The sequence below is a fragment of the Diceros bicornis genome, chromosome 27 (genome assembly GCF_020826845.1).
Source record: "Diceros bicornis minor isolate mBicDic1 chromosome 27, mDicBic1.mat.cur, whole genome shotgun sequence".
Classification (NCBI taxonomy): Eukaryota; Metazoa; Chordata; class Mammalia; order Perissodactyla; family Rhinocerotidae; genus Diceros; species Diceros bicornis.
In genome coordinates this window covers 6,452,553-6,478,459 of record NC_080766.1, presented here as the reverse complement: position 1 = coordinate 6,478,459, position 25,907 = coordinate 6,452,553, and the positions used below count along the sequence as shown (strand labels likewise).

General features: G+C 39.5%; 1 protein-coding gene across 3 annotated transcripts in view; it reads right to left on the bottom strand.

Annotated features, from left to right (window-relative positions):
* Positions 1-613: 613 nt before the first annotated feature.
* VGLL3 (vestigial like family member 3) overlaps positions 614-25,907 on the bottom strand; it is a 49,800-nt gene continuing 24,506 nt past the window's right edge. For all 3 annotated transcript variants that reach the window (XM_058570685.1, XM_058570686.1, XM_058570687.1), the window contains exons 3-4: positions 22,591-23,130; positions 614-2,255 (exon numbers count right to left, since the gene is read on the bottom strand). In XM_058570685.1, coding sequence (XP_058426668.1) covers positions 2,212-2,255; positions 22,591-23,130 — 584 coding nt within the window. In that variant the 3' untranslated portion in view covers positions 614-2,211. The remainder of the gene's footprint in view (positions 2,256-22,590; positions 23,131-25,907) is intronic.

The following is a 25,907-nucleotide window of genomic DNA, read 5'->3' as shown; positions in this document are numbered from 1 at the left end:
TGAGTTGGAGTACAACAATGTTTCAGAGAAACTGCAAAGGAAGTTAATAGGTTCCAAGTGAAGAGGAGGAAAATAAATAACCCCCCAGTGAGTCATCCCACGGGAACTGCCAACTGCTCGTCTTTGAAAATTCAGGAGGACAAATTCAGGAGGACACGAGATGAAACCAATTTCATAGACTCATTCAACTCTGTGCTCCATAGATTTGGGCAAATTACAATTATATCAAATCAAATTGTAGGTGAAATTGTAGATAATTTAACCAAGCCACTCCCTAGAAATCTAAGTTCATGTCTTTAGTAAGTAGAAGATACCTTAAATGTGGGCCTCACGTTAGGTAAAAATGTACATGTTGTGTTAAGGAGAGTCTGGTTAAGCAGCAGCAACGTACAGAATGATGAGAATGCAAGAGAGTGTATAGATTTATAACTCACGAGATGCACTGGGAAAGGAAACTAATACGTAAAATAGAACTAAGGGAAATATTTGAAAATTATCTGTGAGAACTCTGCCTAGCTAAGTGGAGGTTGCATTGTTCTTGTATCTAAAACGTTCGCACACATGATATACGTAATTTAAGATGGAAAGTAGTATTTCACTAAACATTGTGTTTCACAAGGGTGAGGACAGGGATGGAGGAAATCTGAGAAACTTTTTTACCAAATTAAAACTTCTATATAACACTAACTTTCTAGCATGACCTGTCTCTGGAAGCAGCTGAAAGAAAGAATGGACTTTGCATTGAAAGTCCTTAAAATATCAATAACTGCTACTTTCATAATCTTAATCTTTTCCTAATTGAGTCTTAATGATAATTCCAACTTCACCTTATTTAGATCTTGAGGGCCATGTCAAGTTGAATCCTGGGTTTTCAATAATAAATTTCAAATAATAAATTGTCAATTTATTAACCTAATTTCAGTAATTGTGACATAAATCCCAGTTTAAATTTCATTTTGCCCTAGTCTTTTTAAAAAGAATTAAATCGTCTAAAACCAGATTTAAACCAAAAAAAAAAAAAGATTTGCAAAAACCTATGTTTAAAATATTACATATACAATATATTAATTTTCAATTTACAATGATGAGTAACATTACCAGAAATAGCCATTGAATTAAAGGCTTTGTGATTTGTCTAGTACTTTCCCAAATATTATCCTTCAAACTGTCTCCAGGAAAAAATAATCCACTTAAAACACGACTTTAAAAATTGCCATGAATGAATAACTAACAACAAGGAAAATAAGTCACTGATGCTCACAGGTAGCACGGTTAAATGCATTTTTTTTCCAGTAGTTCCATATAAACTCTGGTTCCATTTATCAAAGTTGGACGGACTAGAAAGAAAACTGTGTACTCCAGGCAAACTTTCCATCTGAGGGAAAGTTTCTGCAAACTTTCTTCTTAGTCAACCTCCGAATCCTCTGTGGGAGATAACAAAGTAATGAAATATCCTTTCTTTAGTGTGGTCATTAAAAAACTTCCTTTTAAGCTATATACGTAATTCTAAGCTAAGTGAGCTGGCATGAAATTAAATCTTCACTGAGATTTAATGTAAAACAATACTATACTGGCTTGGCTGTGGTGCTACTTTTGTCAAAAGGAGAAACTATCAAACACTTGAGGTAACCTGGAAAGCACAGAGCATCTCACAGACATCTTAAAGATAAGCATTTTAAACATTTTTGCCAGTGCTTCTCTGAGAGCAAGTTCTTTAAACAGAACTTAACTTTTACAATATTAAAAAAAAATACATCCCTCAAAAATAGCCCATCAATGCTAAATCAAACTTTCTGTATTTCTACAAAAATAGATGCACATAGAGCTACAAAATTGTATTCCTGAAAGAATGAGCATTTTCATTTGTGGTTCATCTTTTCCTGACAAGGTGGTTGGTTCAAAAAGAAAAAAAAAATCAAAATGAAATAAAAATTAAACTGTGTATTGATAAAAGCAAGACAAAAAAAGAGAGTCGCACAGTTGGCAAAGGCTCAGATGAGGGGAAAAAACAAACAAAAATGCTTTTCTTCAATGCCTAGTACCCACTCTGCTTTCTCAAGAAAAGGCTCAAACCAAAGTCAGCTGGCTGGCACTTCCTCTTCTCCTTTCATGTCTATTGTGTCCCACTGCAGAATGGAAAATCCTCGCAGCCTCTTTTCCCAGTGGACCGGTGGATTCATGCTCCAACCAGACCTGCTAATACTGTGAGTTTCAGTACCATGGTGATTCCTTGCTCTTGTCTTGATGCTGTAGACCTAGAAAAAGTGACAATGAGAAAAACAAAAAGCATTAATACATGTGGTATTCAAAAATGGGCATAATCTATAATGCATTGCATATAGAAACCAAAAAGACAATCTAGGCAACTGTGAGGTATGACCAAATGATGACCTGATCTCTAAGGAAATTCTGTGCTTGAGTTCACAATTTTCAAAAAGCCAACCAGGGGCAAGCCTGGTGGTGTAATGGTTAAGTTTGCACACTCCACTATGGCGGCCTGGGGTTTGCATCCTGGGCGTGGACCTACACACCACTTATCAGGCCATGCTGTGGCGGGGTCCCACATACAAAACAGAGGAAGATTGGCACAGATGTTAGCTCAGGGCTAATCTTCCTCAAGCAAAAGAGGAAGATTGGCAACAGATGTGAGCTCAGGGCCAATCTTCCTCACCAAAAAAAAAAAAAAAAAGAGCCAACCAACACAGTAGGTGACAAAAACTCTAGACTAGAGCAGTGCTATCTGTACAGTACAAATTCTTACTGTGGTTTTTATTTTCTTGGAGTATGAGTGAATCAATAAAATCTAATAATATAAATGAACCTTTTTATCTTCTAATTTCAAAAGAAGCTGACATTGCAAAAGAAGCTGATATTGGGGGAAAAAGATGTAACCAATCTTTGGGTATTTAGGCAATGCTTCAGTTAATACTTTTCAGCAACCATCAAAATGATACTTTTGGACTAAGGTAGTAAATAAATTCTAATGTTGTTTTGAAATGTATTCCATAGTGGGGTTGCTAATAAATTATGGTGAGCAATTAGACATGGTTAAAAACTGAATCCGGTATTGTCAGTAAAATAGATATAGTTGGTTCATAGCTAATAGCACAAACCTATATTCGATTCATAAATTTACTTATTTTTAGTGCATCTTCCTCCAGAAAAGATTTAAGATGGCTTATAAAAATCCACACTTCACAGCAAGAAAATAAAATTTATAGGTAAGTTTAAGAAAATAGCGACAAAAGGAAAATATGTGAACATGTACGAATTCCAATTCAAAGCTAAAATGATGAGGAAGAAGTTTATCAAAGAGGAAACACAGAAAATGTGACTCTGATCTGGTTAAGTCAATTGACTAATTTCTGATATGGGCAATTTGCATAGCACCTTCAGCTTACACCCTCTTGAAGTCGCTTTCTTCAGTTTATTTTTGTCCTGAGGCATAACCCTTTGGAAGAGTAAAGACTCAGAATAATAGCTGCTCTTAAATTGTTTAAAACCAAGTATCAAAACATGAGGGCAAGGCAATTAAACAATGAATAGAAATGCAGTGTGGTGGCTGTGTGGGTGCCAGGACTGCAGGCTGTCTTCTGGATCCTTGATCTAGAACTGTTGTTAAGTCTGGGCCGGATGTCCGAAATTGAATAGTTCAATGAGCCAGTGTGGTTTTAAATTGTAATTGTTACTAAAACAGCTGCAGTGATTTGTTTCTTGTCCCTCAACCTGTCAAAGAATTTTATAAAACAATGAGTGTCATTACAAAACAGCCACAATTAGTCAGTCGTTGATGGGAGACTTTAAGATAATCTACAAACAGATTACATAAAAGTAGAGAGAACAATAGAAGGAGACAAAGCAGCACCTCATAGAACCACAGGTCGCCATCCACGTTCCCTAGCATTTATGTGTGCTGGGAAGAAGCAACACTTCCCGAATGCTAGAAGATTAGTTCCATCTTCATTTGTTTTTCCCACGTACTAGTATTATGTTCAGATACAGAGTCAATAGTTTTCCTTTCCCATTTCAAAAGAAGAGGAGGAGGATAAAAAGGAGGAAGAGGGGAAGGAAGGGGAAATAAAAGGATCTGGGGTATACCAATTCACTCTAAGTTTGCTTTACTCATTTTCAAATGATTTTGTGGTTAGAATAATTTGCAACCTGACATAGTCTCTGTTGGGTGACTCATAATCTAAACCACCTTAACTGACAATATGCTGACTGCATAAATAATTTTTTCATTATTAAAACATCTCATCTTCTACATGACTCAGTATTTCCACACTTGAAGACTTCATCAATCTATAGAATGTCAGCACTGCAAGTCATAAATAGTGTTGGAATGATCAAGTGGTTTGAGTATCTTTTTTTCCTCTTAAATAAAGGCAATCCCTAGTTTGGTTTGCAAAGACATATGACACCTTCAAAATCACGTTAGCCTTTTTCCGTGGACAAGTATTGCATAACTTAACATGGCCCTAAGTTTTCCAACCAGAATAACAGAAGGCGTTCTCTCCTTATAACTTCATCTCTTTAATTTTTTTGATTCCAAGTCTTTGCATTACTCCAATGCAAACCTTAAAAAAAAATCAATTCGTCTATGGCCTGAAATGTATTAAATATCTAATTTAGTCCTAGTGGTTTAGCTTCTTCTTGGTGATGGGACATAAATCAAACCTTTAATTAGCAGGTATTCACACCTGTAAATTTCAAAAAGAAAGGCATAAATAAAGCACAAGAAAATGAACAACCACAAAAAAACCCTACTACTACTAAGTTGCAACAGAGAAGCATGGCTATGATTTTTCTTGTTAGACAATTAGAGTTAGAGTAGATCAGGATCTACAGTACATTTAGTTTTCCCAGCAAGGGTTAAAGGGGACAAGGTCGTTAACCTATGATCCTTATGTGGTCTACATATATCGTTAACCCATGATCCCTATTGTGATCTACATATATTTGGGATTTCCCCAAATTTTCTTACCAGAACACAAAATCCACTCTGCTATAATTTTCTCCTACTCAGGCATTTTTGCCTTCTTACTTCCCTAACTCAAACCTATGCTATATTAGTTCAAAACATATCCTGAAATCTCCCCACTGGCTGTTTGAAATTACCCATGTTTATCTTCTCAATATTAGTAAGTTAGTTTTAGTTCTATTGTTTAGTCTATGAGATTTTCAGAAGAAAGGAAAATAAACATCATAAAAATGATGTCAGTGAACATTTTCTTAGGTCTGAATATGCCAGGCACTGTGCTAGATGCTTTACATGAAATATCTCATTAAATGCTCCCAACCATGCTATAATAATATCCATTTTACAAATAAGAAAATTGAGCTAAGAGAAGCTATGCAACTGTTAAGTGGTAGAGCTAGGACTGAAAACAAGGTGGTCTCATATCAGAGTCAGTGGTCTTCACCACAGCATGTATGACTCCCCCTATACGCATTGTATTGGCTGTAGGCCGTGGCGCTAGCCTATACTCCTGCAACTCCGCCAGTCAAAATCCTTTATTTAAATCAATTCAAGGAAAATTTAACACATTTTTTATATTCCTTTCTGCACTGTTTAAAAACACGCTGATTTAACAGAACCGATATTAACATTAACAAAATAGCTCACTCAGTGATTTTTTTAAACTATACATCTGCAATGTTTTCCCTAAGACACAGTAAATGACTACACAGTAGTTTGTTATACTTTAGATAAAGACTACCCAATTGTGTAACAGGATATGTCATATTAACTGATGTATTTTTTGCTATGTATCTTTAAAATAACCATCCTCCCCTCCCCGCCCAGACTTCCCCAGTGTAAACACTGAAGACATAGGATGGCCATTTGGCTCATGAGGCGGTTGTCAGAAATGGGACCAGAGAACAAAGACATCACATTGTTGGCTTCAGAGTTTGAGAGTCTGGGATTCAGTTAGGAGAAAAGCTTAAAAGGAAATGAAGCCCACAGACCCAGTTTCTTGCTTCAATTCCAACACCACTGTTCACCAAAAGAAAAGGAAAAAAAAATCCAGACCAAGGAAGAGAGCAAAGGAAGTATAAACACAGAAAAGACATGTAGTATAATCAGGAGCGGGAGAGAAGTCTTGGTCAAAGATCATAATATGATTTCTCTTTAAAATCTGAAGAATATGACTATATAACAAGACATTGTAGCTCATTTTCTCATTTTTGAGTTGAGATTTTGGGGAGGCAACAGCTTCACAGATTCACTTCTTGCAAAAGTCTCTGGGAATAAGGAAATAGAGACGGCAACAGGGCGTGTCTAAGCATGGAAAGCCTGGAGACTTCCCCTCCTTACTTTCCCTCAGCTCCTAGGTGTCTTGGAAAAACATCCTCAAGTTCCCAAGGGCCCTGCAGGAAGGGTACAGGAGTTAGAGAGAATTCTGGGGGGCCTACTACTATGTCCCCCAGCTGCGAAGTGAGTGCCCCATGGCAGAAGAATTGGCATGGGCCAGCCCAGCTGAGCATCTTGGAGGGATCACCAACACTAGGAAGCTGAACTCGAGTTAAAAGGGGGGGGGGCGTGTACAGAGAATGTGCTGAGAAAGAGAGTGGGGAAGGGGATATGTCTGGAAACAAAGGCCAGTGTAGGAATGAAATGACAAGACCAATAAGCAGACAGCAACCTCTTACTTGACAGTTTTCGTGATGTGACTAACTCTAGGAATACAGAGGCAGTCCCTCATAGAGGGAGAGGGAAGAATCTGAGAAGAGGTTTCAACTCTAAATGGCACCTTGTTTTAAGCTGAGAGTAATGGAGAGATCATTAGGTTGGACTAAGAATACTCAGAATTGATGAGGTTAAGTTTTCTGCTTTTGGGTAGAAATAAATAATAAATTAGGTTACTGAAAAAGTTACACTCAGGCACCCTTGAGCTTCAGGGGCTTCTGATGGTCAAAGTCATATCCACCAGAAAAGCTCGTCCTCCTTCCGAGGAAGCATCATCACTTGACAACCCCACTGACTATGCTCTTAAGGAAGCTGAATACACTTCCAATTAATGTTATTGCTGGAGATAAAAGAGGTAATGTAGTAACCTCACACTGAGGAACATGCTGTTGATAAAAAGAGAAGAAGAAAAAGAAGAACATAAAACATGGAAGTGTCGCTAGGATATTTTATGACCTAAAAATAAAGTACTTATGTAAATAAATAGAAACTTTTCATTTCATAGATGTTAAGAGTCTAGAAAGCCTTTTGGATGAGAATACTTGCTAGTAGACTGAAAGAAGCTGGCAGCTTATTCCTAAAAATGAATCCCCTGCTTCAGTCCTGCTTTAATAAAGACAAGGCATATTTATCACAAATATAAAGACATACAACGCTGTGTTGGATGCTATTTCCAAACATCCAACCTTCACCAAAAACCTGGCATCTAACGCTGACACTTGACAAATGACCACAAAGTGATGCAAGAGACAGTCATGTTATCTTCTCCTACTTTATACAATTATCACTGGTAATGATCATCCGACTGCATTTGTTTGTCTGAGCCCTGGGGCAATCAGTTTAAATACTAGTTAAGAATTTCTAAATAAGATCTATGTGGGGGTAGCACCTTAACACTAACATAGGGGAAAAAAATGAGAGTGAGAGCTATCTAATTTGGGAACTATGATTTCATTTCAGGGGAATATCAAGACAGATCATGTTTAGCTATCAGAGAGACCGCCCTTCATTCTTTTTTAAAACATCTTTTTTTTTTAAATTTCAAAATGTCATAGATTTCTTGTTTAAAAATCAAGTTAAGGAGTATTTAGAAAGTAAAAAGTTCTACATAATACCCCGTAATGACACAACTTGCCGTGGACACTTCGAGGGTATACACGTATGCACATCACTATTTATACTGTGCTGAATGTGCTTATTTCACCAGCAATATTATCTTGGGAAGCCATTCCGTGTCAGTACATGTAGATCAACCCTTTTGGAGGGCTGCACAATATTCATTGTACCCTATATCATAAATTAACTAATTCTCTATAGATGTACAGCAATTGGATACATACACACACGTGTATAAATATACTTGTTACTTATGTGAATATTTTGGGAGATAAGATAAATTCCTAAAAGTATGTTTGTATAATTGCTGAATGCAAGCATATATCTACATTTACGTTTACATATTTCATTATGGATGCTAAACATTTCAGGAAATTTGTACCAATGTTCATAATTTTTTTTACTATTCATTATCATTATTATAGATTAAAAGTATCTAATTGTTCCACTTGCATCTCTTTCAGTATTAGTGAGGCTGAACATTATGTGATTATGGCATTTCTTTCTCTGTGTTTTATCTTTGGCCAATTTTCTATGCTTTTAAGAAAGCAATTTCCTCATTGATTTCTAAGTGCTTTTTCTATATTAAGTATATCAGCCTTTTCTCCCCATGTATTACAAATATTTTTGCCAGTTTGATGAGCACTAAGTACCTCCATATTTAGTACTTAAATGTTGGATAATACTTCTTTTTAAAGTCATCACAAATAAGTTGTATTCTTGAACCAGACCAAAAATTAAATTTATTATGACACTTGAATTACAATTACCCTCTTATCATTACAACTCTTGCACACTAAAACAATGATAAAAGATACCTGTGACAGCATAATAATTTATTAGCAGAGGGAGGTTTCACTATGTATAGAGATGTTTTCTTGAGGCACATTTAGAATTGACTTAAAATCTCCATGTAGTAGGACTGTCAGAAACAATGAGATGAAAACTGTCTGAACTTGTCAAAGTATCTTTAAGTTCAGATTCAAAAGAGGAGAAGAAATATAAAACTCAGCAAACCTGATGTTACCAGTAGACCGTAATTTACTACATTATTGTAAGACGCAGAGCACCTGCACACCTCAGGCAAACACTGCAGGTGATGAGCAGTTCACGCCCAGGTGTTTCCCGCTGCTCCTGGCCCAGACAGCAAGCCTCCTTAGTCTGTCTGCCCTCTCAGAACTTTCCTCTCTCCGAAACTACGAACTGTCTTGTGCACAGTCTCCAGCCTTTGTCTTGAGTGACACCCACTTCCTCAGTCTAGTGTGCGTCAAAATGCCCAGCTGAAAGGGAGGTTGGCAAGTACTGTAAGCATCAGGATGTGGAGTTACAAATCTGAACCAGTCATTGTAGAAATGATCTTGTGGACAAATACAAAACATAAATCACAGAGGTAGGTAGTTTTTGATCACAGCAGCAATTTACCATGCTCAAAATTTGAATGTCAATATGATAAACCTCTTGGATGAAAGAAACTGGGACCAAGAGATGCAAAATGGAATTTAGACACTGTCTACCGATTGAGTGGCCTCTATTTCAAAAGCAGATATAAAAAAACTTTGAAGACAGAGGCAAAGAATAAAGGATAAAGGGGTGGGGAAGAGTGAAATGGAATACCCTCTGTAATTTCTTCTACAGACTCTCCCCCAGAACTGGAGAGGAGCAAGACCAAAAAAATGCTTGGATCACTTATTGTAACTGAAACCACAAGTTAGTTATAATAGTCTCAAGAGATTCTAACTATCCAGACATCTGTTGGATAACAAATGCAGCCAAACATGCATCTTTAAAGAGGTTTCTAGGTTATGCAGTGACAGCTTTACGATCCAGAAAATAGATAATCCAACTGGAGAAGAGCTAATCTGGATCCAGAGCTTACGTGTAGAAACATAATTAGGGACCTAACATTGACACGGAGAATGCTGTACCTGGAAGGATGAGTTATTTAAAGACTCCAAAATTTTAAAAATTATCTCAGAACTGCAGAAATACAAATGTATTTTTATGCCCATTTGGTTTAAGTAATCAATCTCTCCATTAAATCAAAACATTTTGGAAAATATTCAGTAGGAATGAGACATGTTACACATATATCAATTCTACATTGACATCAGTAATTTTTCATCTCACTTATATGTGACATGAACACAAGCTTGCTCTCTGACATTTTCCAGAAAAATGTGTCCAATCCAAGCAAACATAAATAGGCCTTCAATGATTCTGAAGATGCTAAGCATCACCTGATACTGCTCAAACAAAGCAGCCATAAAAATAAACAATGTAACACACGCTTGTGGTTGACAAAAGTTATGAAGTTAAAGCTCCAGTACATCAGGCTGGATCCAAACAAAAAGTGGCATACTTTGCCTCTCATTGGTCTCTTGCAAGACTTTTTTTTGGTCATCTTTTGGCCAAGGAATTTAGAACATGTTGGCCACAGACAACTGTTTGTGAAACCTTATATTGTTGATAAATAGAACAATAAGAGAAGAGTTAGGCAGCCTGAAAGAGAATAAAGAGAATCTGTAAATTCCCCAGGCCATATAGAATTTTTGTATAGAATCTTTGTAGCCTATTTAAAAGCTAATGTAAAATTGTCTGGGGACAAGTTCTGCAACAGATTTCTTCGTTTGAGCCGTTTCTTTTAGATGCACCCACATTTGAGACGAGAAATAGCAAAGCATTCCTGAAAAGATGATTTACTGATACAAAAGACACCAACCCCTGAAACAGGCCTTTTAATGCTTTGAGTAGTTCTCCATTCAGAGTCACGTGAGAATTACCCAGGAGTGTTTTGAACCTCTAGAGCTCACCTCTCAGGCAAGCACATTAAGTTTCTCCGGGGAAGACATGGTGTAGTTTGGAAAGTCCCCAATCCCAACCACAGCTAGTTGATGACAACTCCTTTAAGAAAACAATCAAAAAATGACAGCAATGCCTAATTTTGCTTGCCTTTTTTATGAAAACATTTCAGAAAGCAAGAGATGCTACCCAATTTATATAGCAATAAACAGAAACTTGTTTACAAAATTAATACTGGAATGGAAAATGAATCAGTTTTTAGTTCACAAAATTTTTAAAGATTAGCATGTATTAATGGTGTTTTGCTGAGTCTAATTATATGCATAGTCTCCAAGTTTCTCGTGCTGCACATAAAAAAATTTCCTTTTGATCTATATGAGTGACAAGAACAAATATCTCAACGATATATAAGCACAAATAGGATCTATTTTTTTTGTACCCTTTCATTCCACATGGCAGAGTGTTCTAGATAGAGAAAACTATGTTTACAAATGTCAAAGATAGGGGCCAGCCCAGTGGTGTAGTGGTTAAGTTAGCGTGCTCCACTTCAGTGCCCTGGGGTTTGCAGGTTCGGGATCCTGGGTGCAGACCTACACACTGCTTGTCAAGCCATGCTGTGGCAGAGTCCCACATACAAAAAGGAAGAAGATGGGCTAACAGATGTTACCTCAGAGCTACTCCTCCTCTGGCAAAAATAGGAGGATTGGCAACAGATGTTAGCTCAGGGCCAATCTTCCTCACATAAAAAAAAAAAAGGCAAAGATATACATCCTGATAACCCTTCAAATTCTCATCTTCTTGATTCTTTATCTTGCCTCTCCTATTGTCTGCCCAACCAATACAAAAGCACTCAGTTTTCATTGTATGGCCAGTATCAGCAAACACCACTACTGGGAAATTTAGCTCCAACAAATATCACAGTTATTCTTCAAAAATAGAAACAAATGAAATTAGATAAAGTCAGGAGGGGAAGAGGCATTCAAAGCTTGCATCTCAATTATTCACGATGCCTCACATCTCCAGTGTGAATTCCTTTTTCTGCTTGAAATGCACCATATTTATTAAGAATAAGGAGAGCATTAGTTTGTTGGAGTCTCTCAGTTGTGTCAGAGTAGGAAGCAGCATCTCCATTTTGCATCTAAGAAAGAGAAGGAGTGGAGAGGTTATGAGACTTCCTGGACGTAATACAGCTGAGTGGTAATCTGGGTCCTGGAATCTATTTTTCAGTCCTCTGCTTTTCCCATACACATCTCTGGACACACATTTCTACATCTCTGCAAAGATTAAAGTTCCTTATATTGACCATCATTTTTATGACCCTTAAGTGATTTGTAGGGGGAGAGTAAATTATTAATAAAATCAGTCTCTACCCTCTCTTCTTGTCTGTCTCTTTTTCTTATACACACCCGTGTATACACATATATTTTTTTCTTCTAAACTCCTCCTCCCTCTCTCCTCCTTAAATTCATATTAGTGACCACAATACCTTCAGCCCCAAAAGGAAACACAAGGTGACAAACTACTCTTCTCCGCTTTCACTGAATTATATGTGCATACACACACCACACAGACACATGCGTACAGGAATTCTTCCCGTCCTTTTTTCACAAGAAGGGCATATATATGCTCTTCCTCATCTTTTTCTTTCAGTCAGCAATACCACATAGAACATAATTCACTCAGAGATCCCCCTCTTGATGGCAACACTCGGTTCCAGTGTTTTGCTACTATGAACATTGTCACAATAAACATTTTGCACATATATCCTCATATGCTGCTGCTTGTATTTATGTGGCATAGACTCACAAGATGAAGAATGCTGCACCAGAGGTTATGAGTATTTTCAACTGTAATACATTTTCCAGTTTACTTTTTAAAGAGCCTACAACTCTTTAATTTTCTACCAGCAATGTATGAGAAAAAAAATAAAAGCATTTTCCCTTAACCAAGATGTCTTTTACAAGGATTCACACACACACACACACACACACACACACACACAATTATTTGTATTATTTTGCAAATGCATCCTAAAACATTAAGAATGCTCTCAGAAGGCTCCTGCACTTGTTTTATAAGACAGGAAGGAGATCTGTGAGACAAAATCACCATGCTTTGGGTGCTGTGACATTATGGCATCATTCTAAGGATGAAGGCCCAGAAGGGAGCATGGCCAAGACCTCCACGGCGGGGGAATTTCATTAAGGTCCTGCAGAATCCAGCCATGAGTGCTGGACGCTGACGGCAGTGCTCTGGAATGCATTTCTCCCTGGATGCACCATCCAGTTTCTGTTCATGCAGACCTCACTCCCTGGCTGGGATCTCAAAGATGGTTTCCATTACCCTCCTGCTCACAAAATTGTCGTTCTGGACATGTGCCCTATACAAGTAACACCATTCACGAGTATGTAAATATTTTAACATACCTTTGGTGGTTGTTTCTCTCAGTGGAAAACAGGCTTATGACATAGTCCAAAGAAAAAGAAAAAGTTTTGCAGAAAGTGTGAAGCAATCGGTCTTTAATTACTAGAGGCTTTATTGTTATTGAATCATAATAAACTGTAAAGAGAAAGTATTAGTTCATAAACTTTCTGCCTAGTATTTTTTTTCAATCTGCAACTATCACTTTGTAACATTTTAACTATCCGAACTGAGATAATGCCCTCGAGGTAAGTATCCAGAAATCTATAAATCTTTACTGAACAGCACAACTGCCGTTGAAAAATCACATAGTCCTAGGGCTGGCTTCTATACAAAAATGACATTTAATGTGTCTACTTGTTGAAATCAAATGATTAGAAGTGAGCTTCTCTGCCTATTCTGTTACAATACCATTAAAGAAAATTTTCTAATTTCCTCATCATTTATAAAAATTACTAATAATGTCAGGAAAGACTTCGATGAATCACTTCAGAATTCAGATGACTAATGGATATGCCCCATGAAAAGTGGTGAAGTAGACAGGAGGAAACTGCTTTTAGTTGAGCCCCTCTAATATATGTTACTTTTTTTTTTATTTTTGCTGAGGAAGATTCACCCTGAGCTAACATCTGTTGCCAATCTTCCTCTTTTTTTGCTTGAGGAAGATTATCCCTGAGCTAACATCTGTGCTATCTTCTTCTGTTTTGTATGTGGGTTGCCACCACAGCATGGCTGATGAGTGGTGTAGGTCCGCACCCAGGATCTGAACCTGCACACCTGGGACCTGAACCCACGAACCCAGGCCGCTGAAGCGAAGCGTACAGAACTAAACTACTAAGCCACAGGGCCAGGCTTCAATATATGTTACTTTGATGCTCTCTCTTCCCTAGGGTGAAAAATACCTTAGTGCTTTAATATTTTATATAAGTCATCCTATCCTGTTAATTATTACTGCAGCTCTCCAATGATTTCTCTCAGAATTTACCACATCTCTCTTTCATTGAAAAGCCTGGAACTGGAGCATAATTTTACCAAGTAAATATTCAAATGTCTTGGTTTGGTAACTCTTGGTTTCCTTTAGGCGTTTTGTGTAAATGTATATGTTTAGAGAGAGAAATGGATAGAGGTTATTGGATGAAAAGCTCCATGGTTTTAATACCCTTAATACTCCAAATGAAATTCCAAAATTAAGAACATTTTAACAAGGAATGTTAAAATAGTTTAACAAGGTTATTCTGAGAACTTTCCTGCCCAATTTTTGCCCAGGCTTGTCAGCACCAGACCACCTGCAAGAAAGCATGGCTCTTGAGATATGATCCAGAGAGAGGGCAAACTTACACATTAGACGGAAAAACAAGTGGTAACTTGATGTCCATCTCTCTTTTAGGGAGAGAAACTACCTCCTCGTTTGCTGCTCTTGTACCTTAGCTAGTTTTCACTCTGCTGTTTCACTTCCTGTATTTGATAAAACACAGGTATCTATGTTTCTATAATGGATTTCAATGTAAAGCATCCCTATAGGATTGAGCAAGACTGAGCACCACAATCTTAACCAATGAAGTAGTATAATCAGCGCATCTCAAAGAGAACACTATAGAACAATTTTGAGCAATAATAATTACAACTTAAACTGCATTAAAATACAATTTTTGTCATTTATGAATGATGTCCCTTTCACAAAATATTCAGATTAAACCAGATTTTTTTAAAAAATATAGTTTACAGGCCTTATACCATAAAACATTAAGAAAACCATTTAAAGTGCTTCTACTTTTATGACAGTATTGGAAACAGTGTCTATGAAGAGAAAAGAATAGATAAGACAGATATTTGTATACTCCTAATTTCTCCGCTAGTGTCCAGTTGCTCCCTATCCATTATCAAAATTTAAGTCCTCAAAATAACGTTTTTCTAGGTTTCTTAACAGAGTTATTCTATTGGCAGGTTAATCAAGCCCACTGGTGTGCAAGTCTCTTCAGAAATAATTCAGTTTATGCCTTGACATCTGAGAGAATACTAGAAACATAGCTTCCTTTACTTATTGAAAACTTCACAACCTGCATTTAGCAAGTAATTTTTACATCTAGTAGCTATTGTAGTTTTGTTTTCAAGCCAGAAACAGTATCCTATTTTGTGATACATAATCTTGATTTCACTCGATATCTGAAGATATGTTTGTTAGTAAGAGATGAACCAGATAATGCTTGATATCTGGCTATACTCATAGTTTGGGGCAGAAACATGCAATGATTTACTCATCGAATCTACTACTTATGCAAATGTATGACTAATGCTTATATGATGAATTTTTTGAGAAGCAGGAAGTACATCAATATATGGTAATTCCTTTTTAGCTCCAGATTTCCTGAACTTGTGATATAGTACAGAATATTGTTTTGTTTTTTCATTTTAGACTCCCTAAATGTATCTTAGCAAAAAGAACATGTATATCTCAACTCTAAGCTGTTTATGCAAATTTTATATTGAGTTATTTTGACATGTCTCAAAGTAAAAAAAATAAATTTATAACAAAATTGTAGTGAAAATAACATGAGGGATCCTAAGAAAAATAAATCTGTGAATCTAGAGATGAAAACAATCTCAAGGCATGAGCAGCTTGTGTTTATAGAGAAGTCACACCACAAAGCGTGACTCCTTTCCTTTTGGTAAATTTAAATACAGTGGATGAAGTGGAAGTTATAAATAAAGTCAACTTTGTATTTCAGTAAAAAGGCCTCATTAACAAATTTTTACTTTTAATTCAAACTGAATGGGATATGAAACATTGTACATCTTACATTAGGTAAATTATTGGTAATAACAAGGAATGAGAATGACAGGATTTCAGTGAAATGTATCTTTTGGTTATGGCCACTGAAAGATGAACAGTAGCTCAGAATTTACTTAATGTCATCCCGAAAAGATCCGAGCATGATAAGAAGAGACATATCCTTGCATTCATATACACACATCTAATAATATCTTGTATCATAATCACAAATATTTCCACATTTACGTCTCTTCTTCCTGATACAAAGGGGCTCAGTACAGGACTCTGAGCTTACTGACGTTAATCCTCCATATCTGGGGACCCCCCCTTCTTCAGCTTACCCTTCTGGGTATTATCTTTGGGCCCACCCACCCTTCCTAACCTATACCTCTTCACAACAGCTTAAAGGTGAAAGTTACGGATACAAGTTGAAAACTATGGCTTTTATTATAGTGGAAAAAACTAAGGGAAATAGCATTTCCCAAAGAGCATTCCATGAGAAGTTAATAAGGATGCTAAAAACAAAATGTGCCCATAAGAAAATCAGAGTGCAAAAATTTTCTACTGAACAAAATTTAACATGTTTCTTTACTGAAGAATGTATAATAGTCTTTTATATGCTAAAGGGGATTGTGATCTCAAAAGAGAAATGTAGCAGGCAATGTTTACAAATTCATTTCACTATTGACTTTTCTTTTTTTCAAGTAAGCCCCTATTATCACATTCTGGAACCACTGTTCCCATGGAACCCACAGAACCCAGTTTTGAGACTGCTAGAGGACAGGGAGAAGCTGAATGTGGGATAGGTGATAACAGCCTTTTGGTAAAGATGGGTGTTTTCACAAGCAGAGCAGATAGAGATACACTACGATCATACCCACACCCTGATCAGTCCAAGGTATCTGTAGGTGATATCAGTCAACAGAGGGAGCGATAAGTGAGGGCGAACCAGGCATGACAGGAAAGTAGGGTCAGGACAAGGGTGAAGCAAGCAAGGTACCCTGGGTACAAAATTTAAGAAGGTTTGTACTTGCACGATGCTGAGAGTGAGTATCTCTCTAAATTTTGAGCTGAGGCACCTCACTCTCCTCACCCCAGCTTGGGCCTTTGAGAAAAAATGGACCATCTCACTTATTCTTATGGAAGAATTTTGCCTACCAAACCTCAGAACTCTATTCTATTACTATATTACTATACTCTGTAATAAGTTTTTTAAAATTAATTACAGATACAGTAAATGCTCTTTGAAAAAAAATTCAGGACATAAAGAAGTATATAAAATAGAAAGTGAGGTTCTCTCAACCCCACAATTCTACTCTTAGGTATTTACCTAAGAAGACTGAAAACATGTATTCACACAAAAGCTTGTACATGAGTGTTCTTCCAGCATGATTCTTATTAGCCAAAAAGGAGAAACCAACCAACTAATGAACGAAGAAACAAAATGTGGTGGGTCCATATAATGGAATAGTATCCACCCCTAAAAAGGAATGAAGTTCTGATACATGCTATATGGATGAATCTTGAAAGGACAGGCTAAGTCAAAGAAGGCAGACACAAAAGGCCACATATTGCACAACTCCATTTATATGAAATGGAGTTTCCAAAGTAGGAAAATCCATAGAGGTAGAAAGTAGATTAGTGGCTGCAAGGGCATATGGGGAGAGGGGAATTGGGAGTGACTCCTCAGAGATATGGGATTTCTTGTTGAGATGATGGAAATGTTCTGGAATTAGATAATGGGGATGGTTGCACAACATTGTGAACATAATTAAAAAACCACTGAATTGTACACTTTAAAATCGTGTAGTGTATGATATATGAAATATAGCTCAACAATAATATTTTAAAAGATAAAAAAGTGAGGGTGTGTCCACCTTCCCTTACATAGCTAGAATTTATAGAGTATCTATCATGTGCAGGACACATTTGTAAATGTTTCACTTCATTAACTCATTTAATCCTCAAAATAACCCAATGAGGCATCTTTTTAAAGATAAAAAAGTTGAGGCACCCAGAGGGTTAAGTAATTGCCCAAAGTTCTGCAGCTCATAAATGACAGAGCTGGGCTTATAAAACCAGGCCGTCTGGCTCCAACGCTCAGGTACCCACTAATTACCAGCAGTAATGATCATTAAGAGTTGGGGGTATATACTTCCAGAGAATTTTCACTGAGGGAGTACAGGTGCACACATGCATGTGTGTGTACGTAGTTAGATAAAAATCACACACATGGGACCATACGAGGGGTCAGAAAATCGCATTGCATAGGCCCAATCAGGCCCACTGTCTGTCTATATATAGCCCATGAGCTAAGAATGGAAGAATGGGTTTTATATATTTAAATGGTTGAGAAAGAAGAGAATAAAACAAAAAGTAGTATTTCATGACACATGAAAAGCACATAAAATTTAAATTTCAGCATCCATCAAAAAAGTTTTATTAGGACACAGCCTTTCTCATTTAAGTTTTGTCTGCGGCTGCTTCTACAGGACAAGAGCAGAACTGAGTAGCAGCAACAGAGACAGTATGACCCCCAAAGCAGTAAGGATTTCTATCAGGCCCTTTGCAGAAAAATTTTGCTGACTTCTGGTTTATACCAGACACGGTACTCTAAAACTTTCTTTGGTCATTAAGCAGTATATCATGTCCAACCTTCCAGATTTCCTTAATTTCTTTAAATGGCTGCAAAATAAAAATGAACCTAAAATTATTCAAACTTTCCCCTACTAATGAAAATGTCATATCCTTTACCAAATTGCTCTGAAAATGGCTGCATTAATTTATTTATCTCCTAATGGAATGTGAAAATGACCTGCATTTTGGTGGCCTATGTACCTGGACTTTGAGAGGTTTCATGCCTGTCTCGCCAGAATGCAGGCTCTTCCTTTGGCTGCTCTGTGGCCACCCAACATTGATGCTGAGTCCTAAGCCGAGCCACTGTTCTGGGCTGCGCGGTCAGGTCAATGCTGCATTGACTGTCTAAAGGGGTCCATCCCTCATTCTTCTCAACTATGCTATCTTCCTAGCTTGGGCCTATTATACAGAAGCTTCTGTTCTTTTATAAGTAGTTAGAAAGAAGAGTAGCTCCTACAGTTTGTCATCCCCCTGTAGTGGATCCTGTGGTGGGCTCTCAATCCCTCCCGATTCCACACGGAGACATTCATTCCCCTCCTGTTGGCAGCTCATGACTTTCAGTTGTTTCTGTCTTTGGGAATTGCCTTTAGTAGAACAGAGCTTCCTTGCCTAATGTCATGTCCCCTTTCCAGAGGCAAATCCATCCAACAGCCAGTCAGTGCAGGAATAGAAAAGTTCATCCACCTTGACTTAAGGCAGGACAGTTACAAAGGGCCATCCAAGCACCTGAGCTCCCTGAAGAATCGACTAAGGCTCAGTTGAACTTAATCACAGTAAGGCTTCTCCTGCCCAGCTCTTCTCTCATCCCACGAAGAAGCTGCCCTGAGAACACTACCTCATAAATGCTCTACAATCAAACCTGCATCTTAGAGTCTGTTTCTCGGGGAAACTGACCTAAAACACTCCTCTGTAACTCTTCCCAAAGGAAGAGAGATGTGATATTTGATATACGATGCCTGAGTTTCGGGGAGAAAAATGAGCATATGTGGCTCAGCCCGTTCCACTCCTTGTTTTGGGCCAGGCTTATGCAGGGCAGTGCATGCTCCTGCCGCTCCCGCCCTTTGGAGGGCAGGCACACCACGGTCATGCCCCAGAGGATGCTTTTCAGAGGCAAATCTGAGCAACCATCAATCTCTTTTCATAGTAATGGGGCTCTAAATTGTGTGACAAGGAAGGTGTCTATGGGAATCTTCTCTGAAGTCTAGATTTTCCCCAGGATTGGATCTCCCCGAATCTAAATTTGGCCAAAGATACTATGAAGTCCAATTGTGGCAGTAAGGCGAATCTAGGATCTCCAATTTGACCTGATCAATGGTTATGCTAATAATTTGATCTTCATCTGCTTGATTTCTTTGTCTTTGTTTCTCAATTGGGTCAAAACTATAGGATAGGGATGAATCATGATCCTTATCCTAAACCCACACTCACAAACAGCGGCACCACGTACATCCAGCAGGTTAATCTTCATCCTCGTTACTAATCATCAATAGTCTAAATTTATCAGTCTTAATAAATAGTCTAATTTAGCCATATATACAGGGAGACGCTACCCCAGCAACTCCTTAGACTGGGCAGGTCTCAGTTCAGATCCAGCTGGAGCACCTGAGATGTAGGCAAGCAGTTTTCAAATAGAAAAACCGAGCCTGTTTCCTTATTTGTAAATGAACCTAAGAAGACCTACTTTAGATTTAATTTAGGGATGAACAGCAATAATATATATCTAAAGTACCTCTGGCAGTACCTTACAGAGTGGGTCCTCAATAAATGCTAATTCCTAGCTCAGTAAGTATCAAGAACCGGGGGTCCTTGGTTCCTTTCTCGATTTTTCAGAGAGAACAAAAATTTTCTCTCCTACACTTCCAAAAGATAGGAGGATGACTTTTCATCCCAAAGAGACTATTAAAACCGAAATTCTGAACAATGAGTCAGTAAATCAGGCCCACACCAAAGTTGTTAAGTAGAAAAGTAGATAACAAGTGACAGAAAATTAGAAGCAGTGAGCAACAAGCAATCACGTCCATTTTCCTCTTTATGTTATAAAATGCACAGAGGGGGTGCCATAGACTGAACGTTTGTGTCCCCCAAAAATTCGTATGTTAAACCCTAACCCCAGTGTGAATGGTCTTAGGAGAGGGGCTTTAGTAGGTGATTAGGTCGTGAAAGTAGAACCCTCATGAATGGAATTAGCGTCCTTATAAAAGAGACCCCAGAGAGCTCCCTTGTTCCTTCTGCGATGTGAGGACACAATAAGAAGACAGTGTGTACGAATCAGGAAGCAGGCCCTGGCCACACATTAAATGTGCCAGCACCCTCATCTTGGACCTCTCAGCCTCCCAAACCGTGAGAACTAAATGTTGGTGTTTAAGCCATCCAGTGTATGGTGTTCTGTTAGAGCAGCCCCAAGTGACTAAGAAAGGAGTAAACATTCCCTTTGCCTGCTAAGGGCACTGTTAACTCTGGTTACACAGGTACCATACCAGTGAGACAAAGAAGAGCCTCCAAAAACTGGCTGCCCATGACAGCAGCTACCGAACTGGGACTCTACTCAGATCTGGGCCCAGGCATCAAACAACTCAAGAGCTTCCTTCACTCTGCTAGTATGTGGCAAAGGAGGAAGGAGAGCCTGTGGTGGTTAGCCCCATCACATTCTCTTCTCTGAAAGAGGGAGAACCAAGTCCCCTGAGAGTTTGTTTAGAAAAGCAGCTTGAACCCAGAGACTCCATAGGAAGCTGGGTGAGGCCAGGCAATGACCAACATTGGAAAGCTCAATGGAGAACCAGTAACCAAGATAAGAATGTTCCACTCAGCTCAGGGTGAATGGCACTTGACGCTGGGCATTTATTACTCTGGGAGAACTGGTTCATTTATTACTCTGGGAGTTCTCTGCTGTGAACCAGCATTCAGATTAAAGATCCTGCACGCTATAGAAAAACCAAAGACAGAGTGAGTTTCTTTAAACTTCTGGAAAGAAAGTTCTAATATGTCACAAAGTGGTCCAGCAAAAGAATCTGGGATTGGAGGTGGAGGTGGGTGACTGGAGCATAGCCTCTGGGGATGTAATCACTGACTTGATTTGTCTTTTTAGCTTCTGATGCTTGTGATTTCATGAACTCAAAACCAATAATACTATTAATATAACTAGTCTGGTCCAAAAAACAAGCTTCAACATTTAACACCATGACCTCAGAACTAGTGAACTCCAGAGAGGAGCTGAATGCTCTGTGCATAAATATTTCCCTTATCAATTTCTTCTAAATCTGTTGAAAATAAACTTTATTGTAGTCTTTTAAGTCTTGTGTTATTTAAAACAGAGAGAGAGAGGGAGAGAAATAGAGGAAAAGAGGAAGAAGGAAGAGGAAGGAAGGGGAAAAAAAGAGAAGGCAAAGAGAGGAAAGGAAGTGAAAGGAAATACATTCCTTTAAAATACTTTCCTTAATTCTTTTCAAAAGAGTAGACCATGGACTATATCCCAGAAAGTAGTTTGTTTTGTAAATCATAAATAAGACCTAAAAACAGGAGAGAAAGACAAACTACTGACACTATTTCTGAACCCTATTAGGCATTACACACGGTACGGAGCACAGAGACAGGGAGATTTAAAGAACATGCTCAATTCTTTGTAAACATAAGGTACCAAAGATTCCAGTTTAAAGGAACAGATTACCAGCTAAAGAAATGGGAGAAAAGTTCCCAGACCTTTCTCAGGCTGTACTCCATGAGCTAGTCATACCAGTTTCTGCAAGAATGCAGGAATTATTGCAAAATGGCTAGGTTCTATAAACATATTGGCAAAGCTTAACTTTACATGTAAGAGAAAAATATTTCAAAGTATTTACAACATCCCTCACTTTTTTTTTGAGCAAGATTGGCCCTGAGCTAACATCTGTTGCCAATCTTCCTCCTTTTTTCCTTTTTTCTTCCCAAAGCCCCAGTAGATAGTCATATGTCATAGTTGTACATCCTTCTGGCTGCTCTATGTGGGACGCAGCCTTAGCATGGCTTGATGAGCAGTGTGTAGGTCCGGTACCAGGATCCAAAACCCCGAACCCAGGCGAGAGCACGAACTTAACCACTAGGCCACCAGGCGGCCGGCCCGCAACATCCTCCATTTTTTAACATCTATTTAACCTCTCTTTATGGGAATCCCTCGGCTCACCTGTATCAAACCCCACACTTGGCACGATGTCCACGGCTCCGTGAAAGGCTCCGGCCCACGCTGAGGTAGCAGTGGCGACTGCGGTGGGGTCTGTCTTTGTGCCGTCACACTGGGGCGCGGGGATCCGGGCTGCGCGCGCTGGGGGCATCAGCAGGGGCCCGTAGGCCGGGTCCAGGGCAGGGCCAGCAGAAGGGCGGTGGTGGTGGTGGTGGTGGTGGTGGCGGTGGTGCAGGTGGGCGTGGGGGTGGTGGTGCCGCATGTACACGTCGTGCACGTGGCTGTAGGCCGGGCTCACCTGAGATGCCAAAGGGTAGCGCCAGGACTCAGACACGGGAGGGGGCGGGGGAGGCGCCGGGCCAGTCTGATGCAGGCCGTGTCCTGGCCAGGGGCTGGGCTCGGCTGCGGTGAAGGCGCCAGGGGGTGCCGTGACCTGGAAGTCAGGATGAACTGCCCCCAAACAGGGTGCAGTGGGGGGCTGGTAAGAGCTGGTCCAAAAAGAAGTCGGGAAACTACTCCGCTGGCTTGCGAGAGCTGAGCTGTCTGAGAAGACAGAAAAATAAATTATTTACGTAAGATTCAGCTTTAAGATAGACTTGCCTCTACTTGTCCCGTATTTGACAAGCGGGCTAATCAGTATGCGCTCTGTTTCTCCCCACACAGAGGTGAACTGATACCAGGTAAGCCTCGGAGCTCCCGTGCCAAGTCAACGCGCAGGGCTCAAGGTCTGAATGAGCCCCCTCCCCCCAGGTTTTCTGAGCTTATGCAGTCAGTCTACGCAGAGGTTTCCAAGTCTGGGATTGAAAAGCTTCATTTCCTCCTGGGCGTCTTGCTGCCATCAGGTCTGAACAGAGGTCACAGGTGACATACGTCGCAGATAAAGAAAGCTTATGCCATAGATGTGATTCAGGTTGGTTGGAAACGATGTTTACCAACTTCTTTCAAATGCAAATACAATTTCCATTCAAACTACACATTTTAATGCTAAAAGTAACAAATGGAAGTAGGATCGCACTAAATCGTGCTCACTAACACTCATTTTTCATCAAGAAGAGTGCATTCCGAGCTTATTTTTTCTGTAGAGGTCGGGGAGTCTCTGGACGGAGAATAACAATAGGTAACATATAATGACAGGGACCAAATGCCCGACACCAGGCAGAGGCTTCCATGGAGGCTCGCCTGGGATCCTCGCTGCAGCCCCTGGAGGTGGTGGAGATTAGTATCCCCACTGCAGACAGGTGGACACTGCCGCAGGGAAGAAGCCCAGGACTCCACAGCCAGCACGTAGGAGACTTGGCCTTGAAGTTAGGAGGCTACCTGGACGGCTGGCACTCTTCATAGCTGTGCCACAAGAGGGCACAACTGTAACTATAACCGGAACATCCAGGGCTTGGTGCAGAGTCTGTGGAAATCACCAGTGGAGGGTACCAAGTAGGGGAAACGGATTCGAGGAGGTGTTTGGGGGACGGGGAGTAATATCAAAGAACAGCACAGAGAGAAAGAGGAACAAGAACCCTCCCCACTCTGCTTCACTTCGATTTCTCCACTCAACTGTCAAAATATTTACAGATGACCTACTACGCGCCAAACACAGGAGGCTGCGGATGACCAAACTGAAGTCACTTTCACCACAGTCTGGAGGGGGACAGGCCAGTAAATGCACATGTGCAATGTGACGTGGTAGGTGCTCTCATGGGAGAAGCACAGAGAGAGGGACGGGAGCGGCCTAAGAAAGTGATAGCTAAACTGAGAGGGTGAGTTGGGTGAGCCTTGTGAAGAGGTAGGGAAGAGTGTTTTAGGCAAAGCAAAAAATATGTGAAAAAAGGCCAATAGTTACACATACACACTCACATTTGAGGGACAAAAAAGAGTTCAGTGTGCAGAAGGTGGCCAAAAATTAGACTACGGTCCAAGAAGGACCCAGATGGGTACAGCCTTGCCAGCCACATACTGAATGTGGTTCCAGGGAGCTTTGAAGGGTTTTGATCTAGGGAGTGTTACAGTCAGATCTGTGTTTAGGAAGATTGATACCTCTATAGCCTGTTGCCTATGGTGTAGTGTCACTGAGCGAGCACTGGACTGGGAGTCTAGAGAGCTTGGCCAGAGAGCTAGCACCTAGCACTTACCATATCTCATTTTATGACCCCAAATGGATCTGTTGACCTCTCTGTGGCTCAGTTTCTTCCACTACAATACGAGGCATTTGAATTAAAATTCCAAATATCTTCTGGCTCCATACTTCTGTCATTCTGTGAAGTGGCCTATGAATTATTTCTATCTATCGATAAAGATAAGGCTGCTTAGCACATCAGTCAGGCATGTATAGTAAGACAGTATTTTCATAGTGAATTCCACACAAAAGAATCTGGCTAGATCTTCCCATAGAATGAAGGATATCCTAAGAAGTACTCTGAAACAAAGGTATTCGGAAATCTGACATATCCATGTTCTCACTTCATACATTGCCAGGACAGAGTTTTCTTACCTCAGGGAAAGCTTACGTAAGTTGAATCAACCTCCACATAACATCATTTGACTAACACCATTAGGACATCACTGAGGTGTTCAAACATTTCCTTTCTCTAGCTTCCCTAACAGCTGTGGCACCAGCCCTGCAAACTCTCCGGTTCTCTTGCAGTCAGCCCTCCACCAGAGCCATCACCATTCACCCCATTCGTTCTGTGGACAGACAGCTATTCGGTGTTTCACATTCAAGTCTCCCCCACAGAATCTCCATAGATCTCAAAACTCTTGGGGAAATCTGGGAAATGATGTTCTTCAAGAGGCAAAGAACGGAAGTGCACACTGCTCTTCAAGTCTTCAAACAGTCCTGGCAAATTTTTAATTGAATGACTGCTTTGCCACAATTACAATCTATCGGAAAACAGCACTTAAAGTCAAATTTACTGGCATTGAGGCAAATATGTTTTATGAAAGAACTGTCTTCCTTTGACATATGAAAAATGGCTGTTAATGACAAGAAAAAAATTGTGTAAGCTGTGAGAAGAAAATTCAGTTTGCCTTAAATGATGGCCATTTGTAGAATACTTCTGTCACACCCGCAGTGAAAGCTGTCAATGTTTAAAGTTTAAAACCCATACAAGGAGTTTCTAGAGGCTCCTTATATTATGTGGTGCAGCATTTCCATCACCAATCTGCCCCTTTGCTCTCACAGATCCAATCTTGGGGACCAAACCCTTCATTCTGCACATAACTTTCATCTCCTGGTGAGGCCAGGAGCCCATTCTGAAAACTGCAGAGGGCACCCCACAGGTGTGTGCCAGAGATACAGAGCTCCCCTGATGAAAACCCCCCTTTAA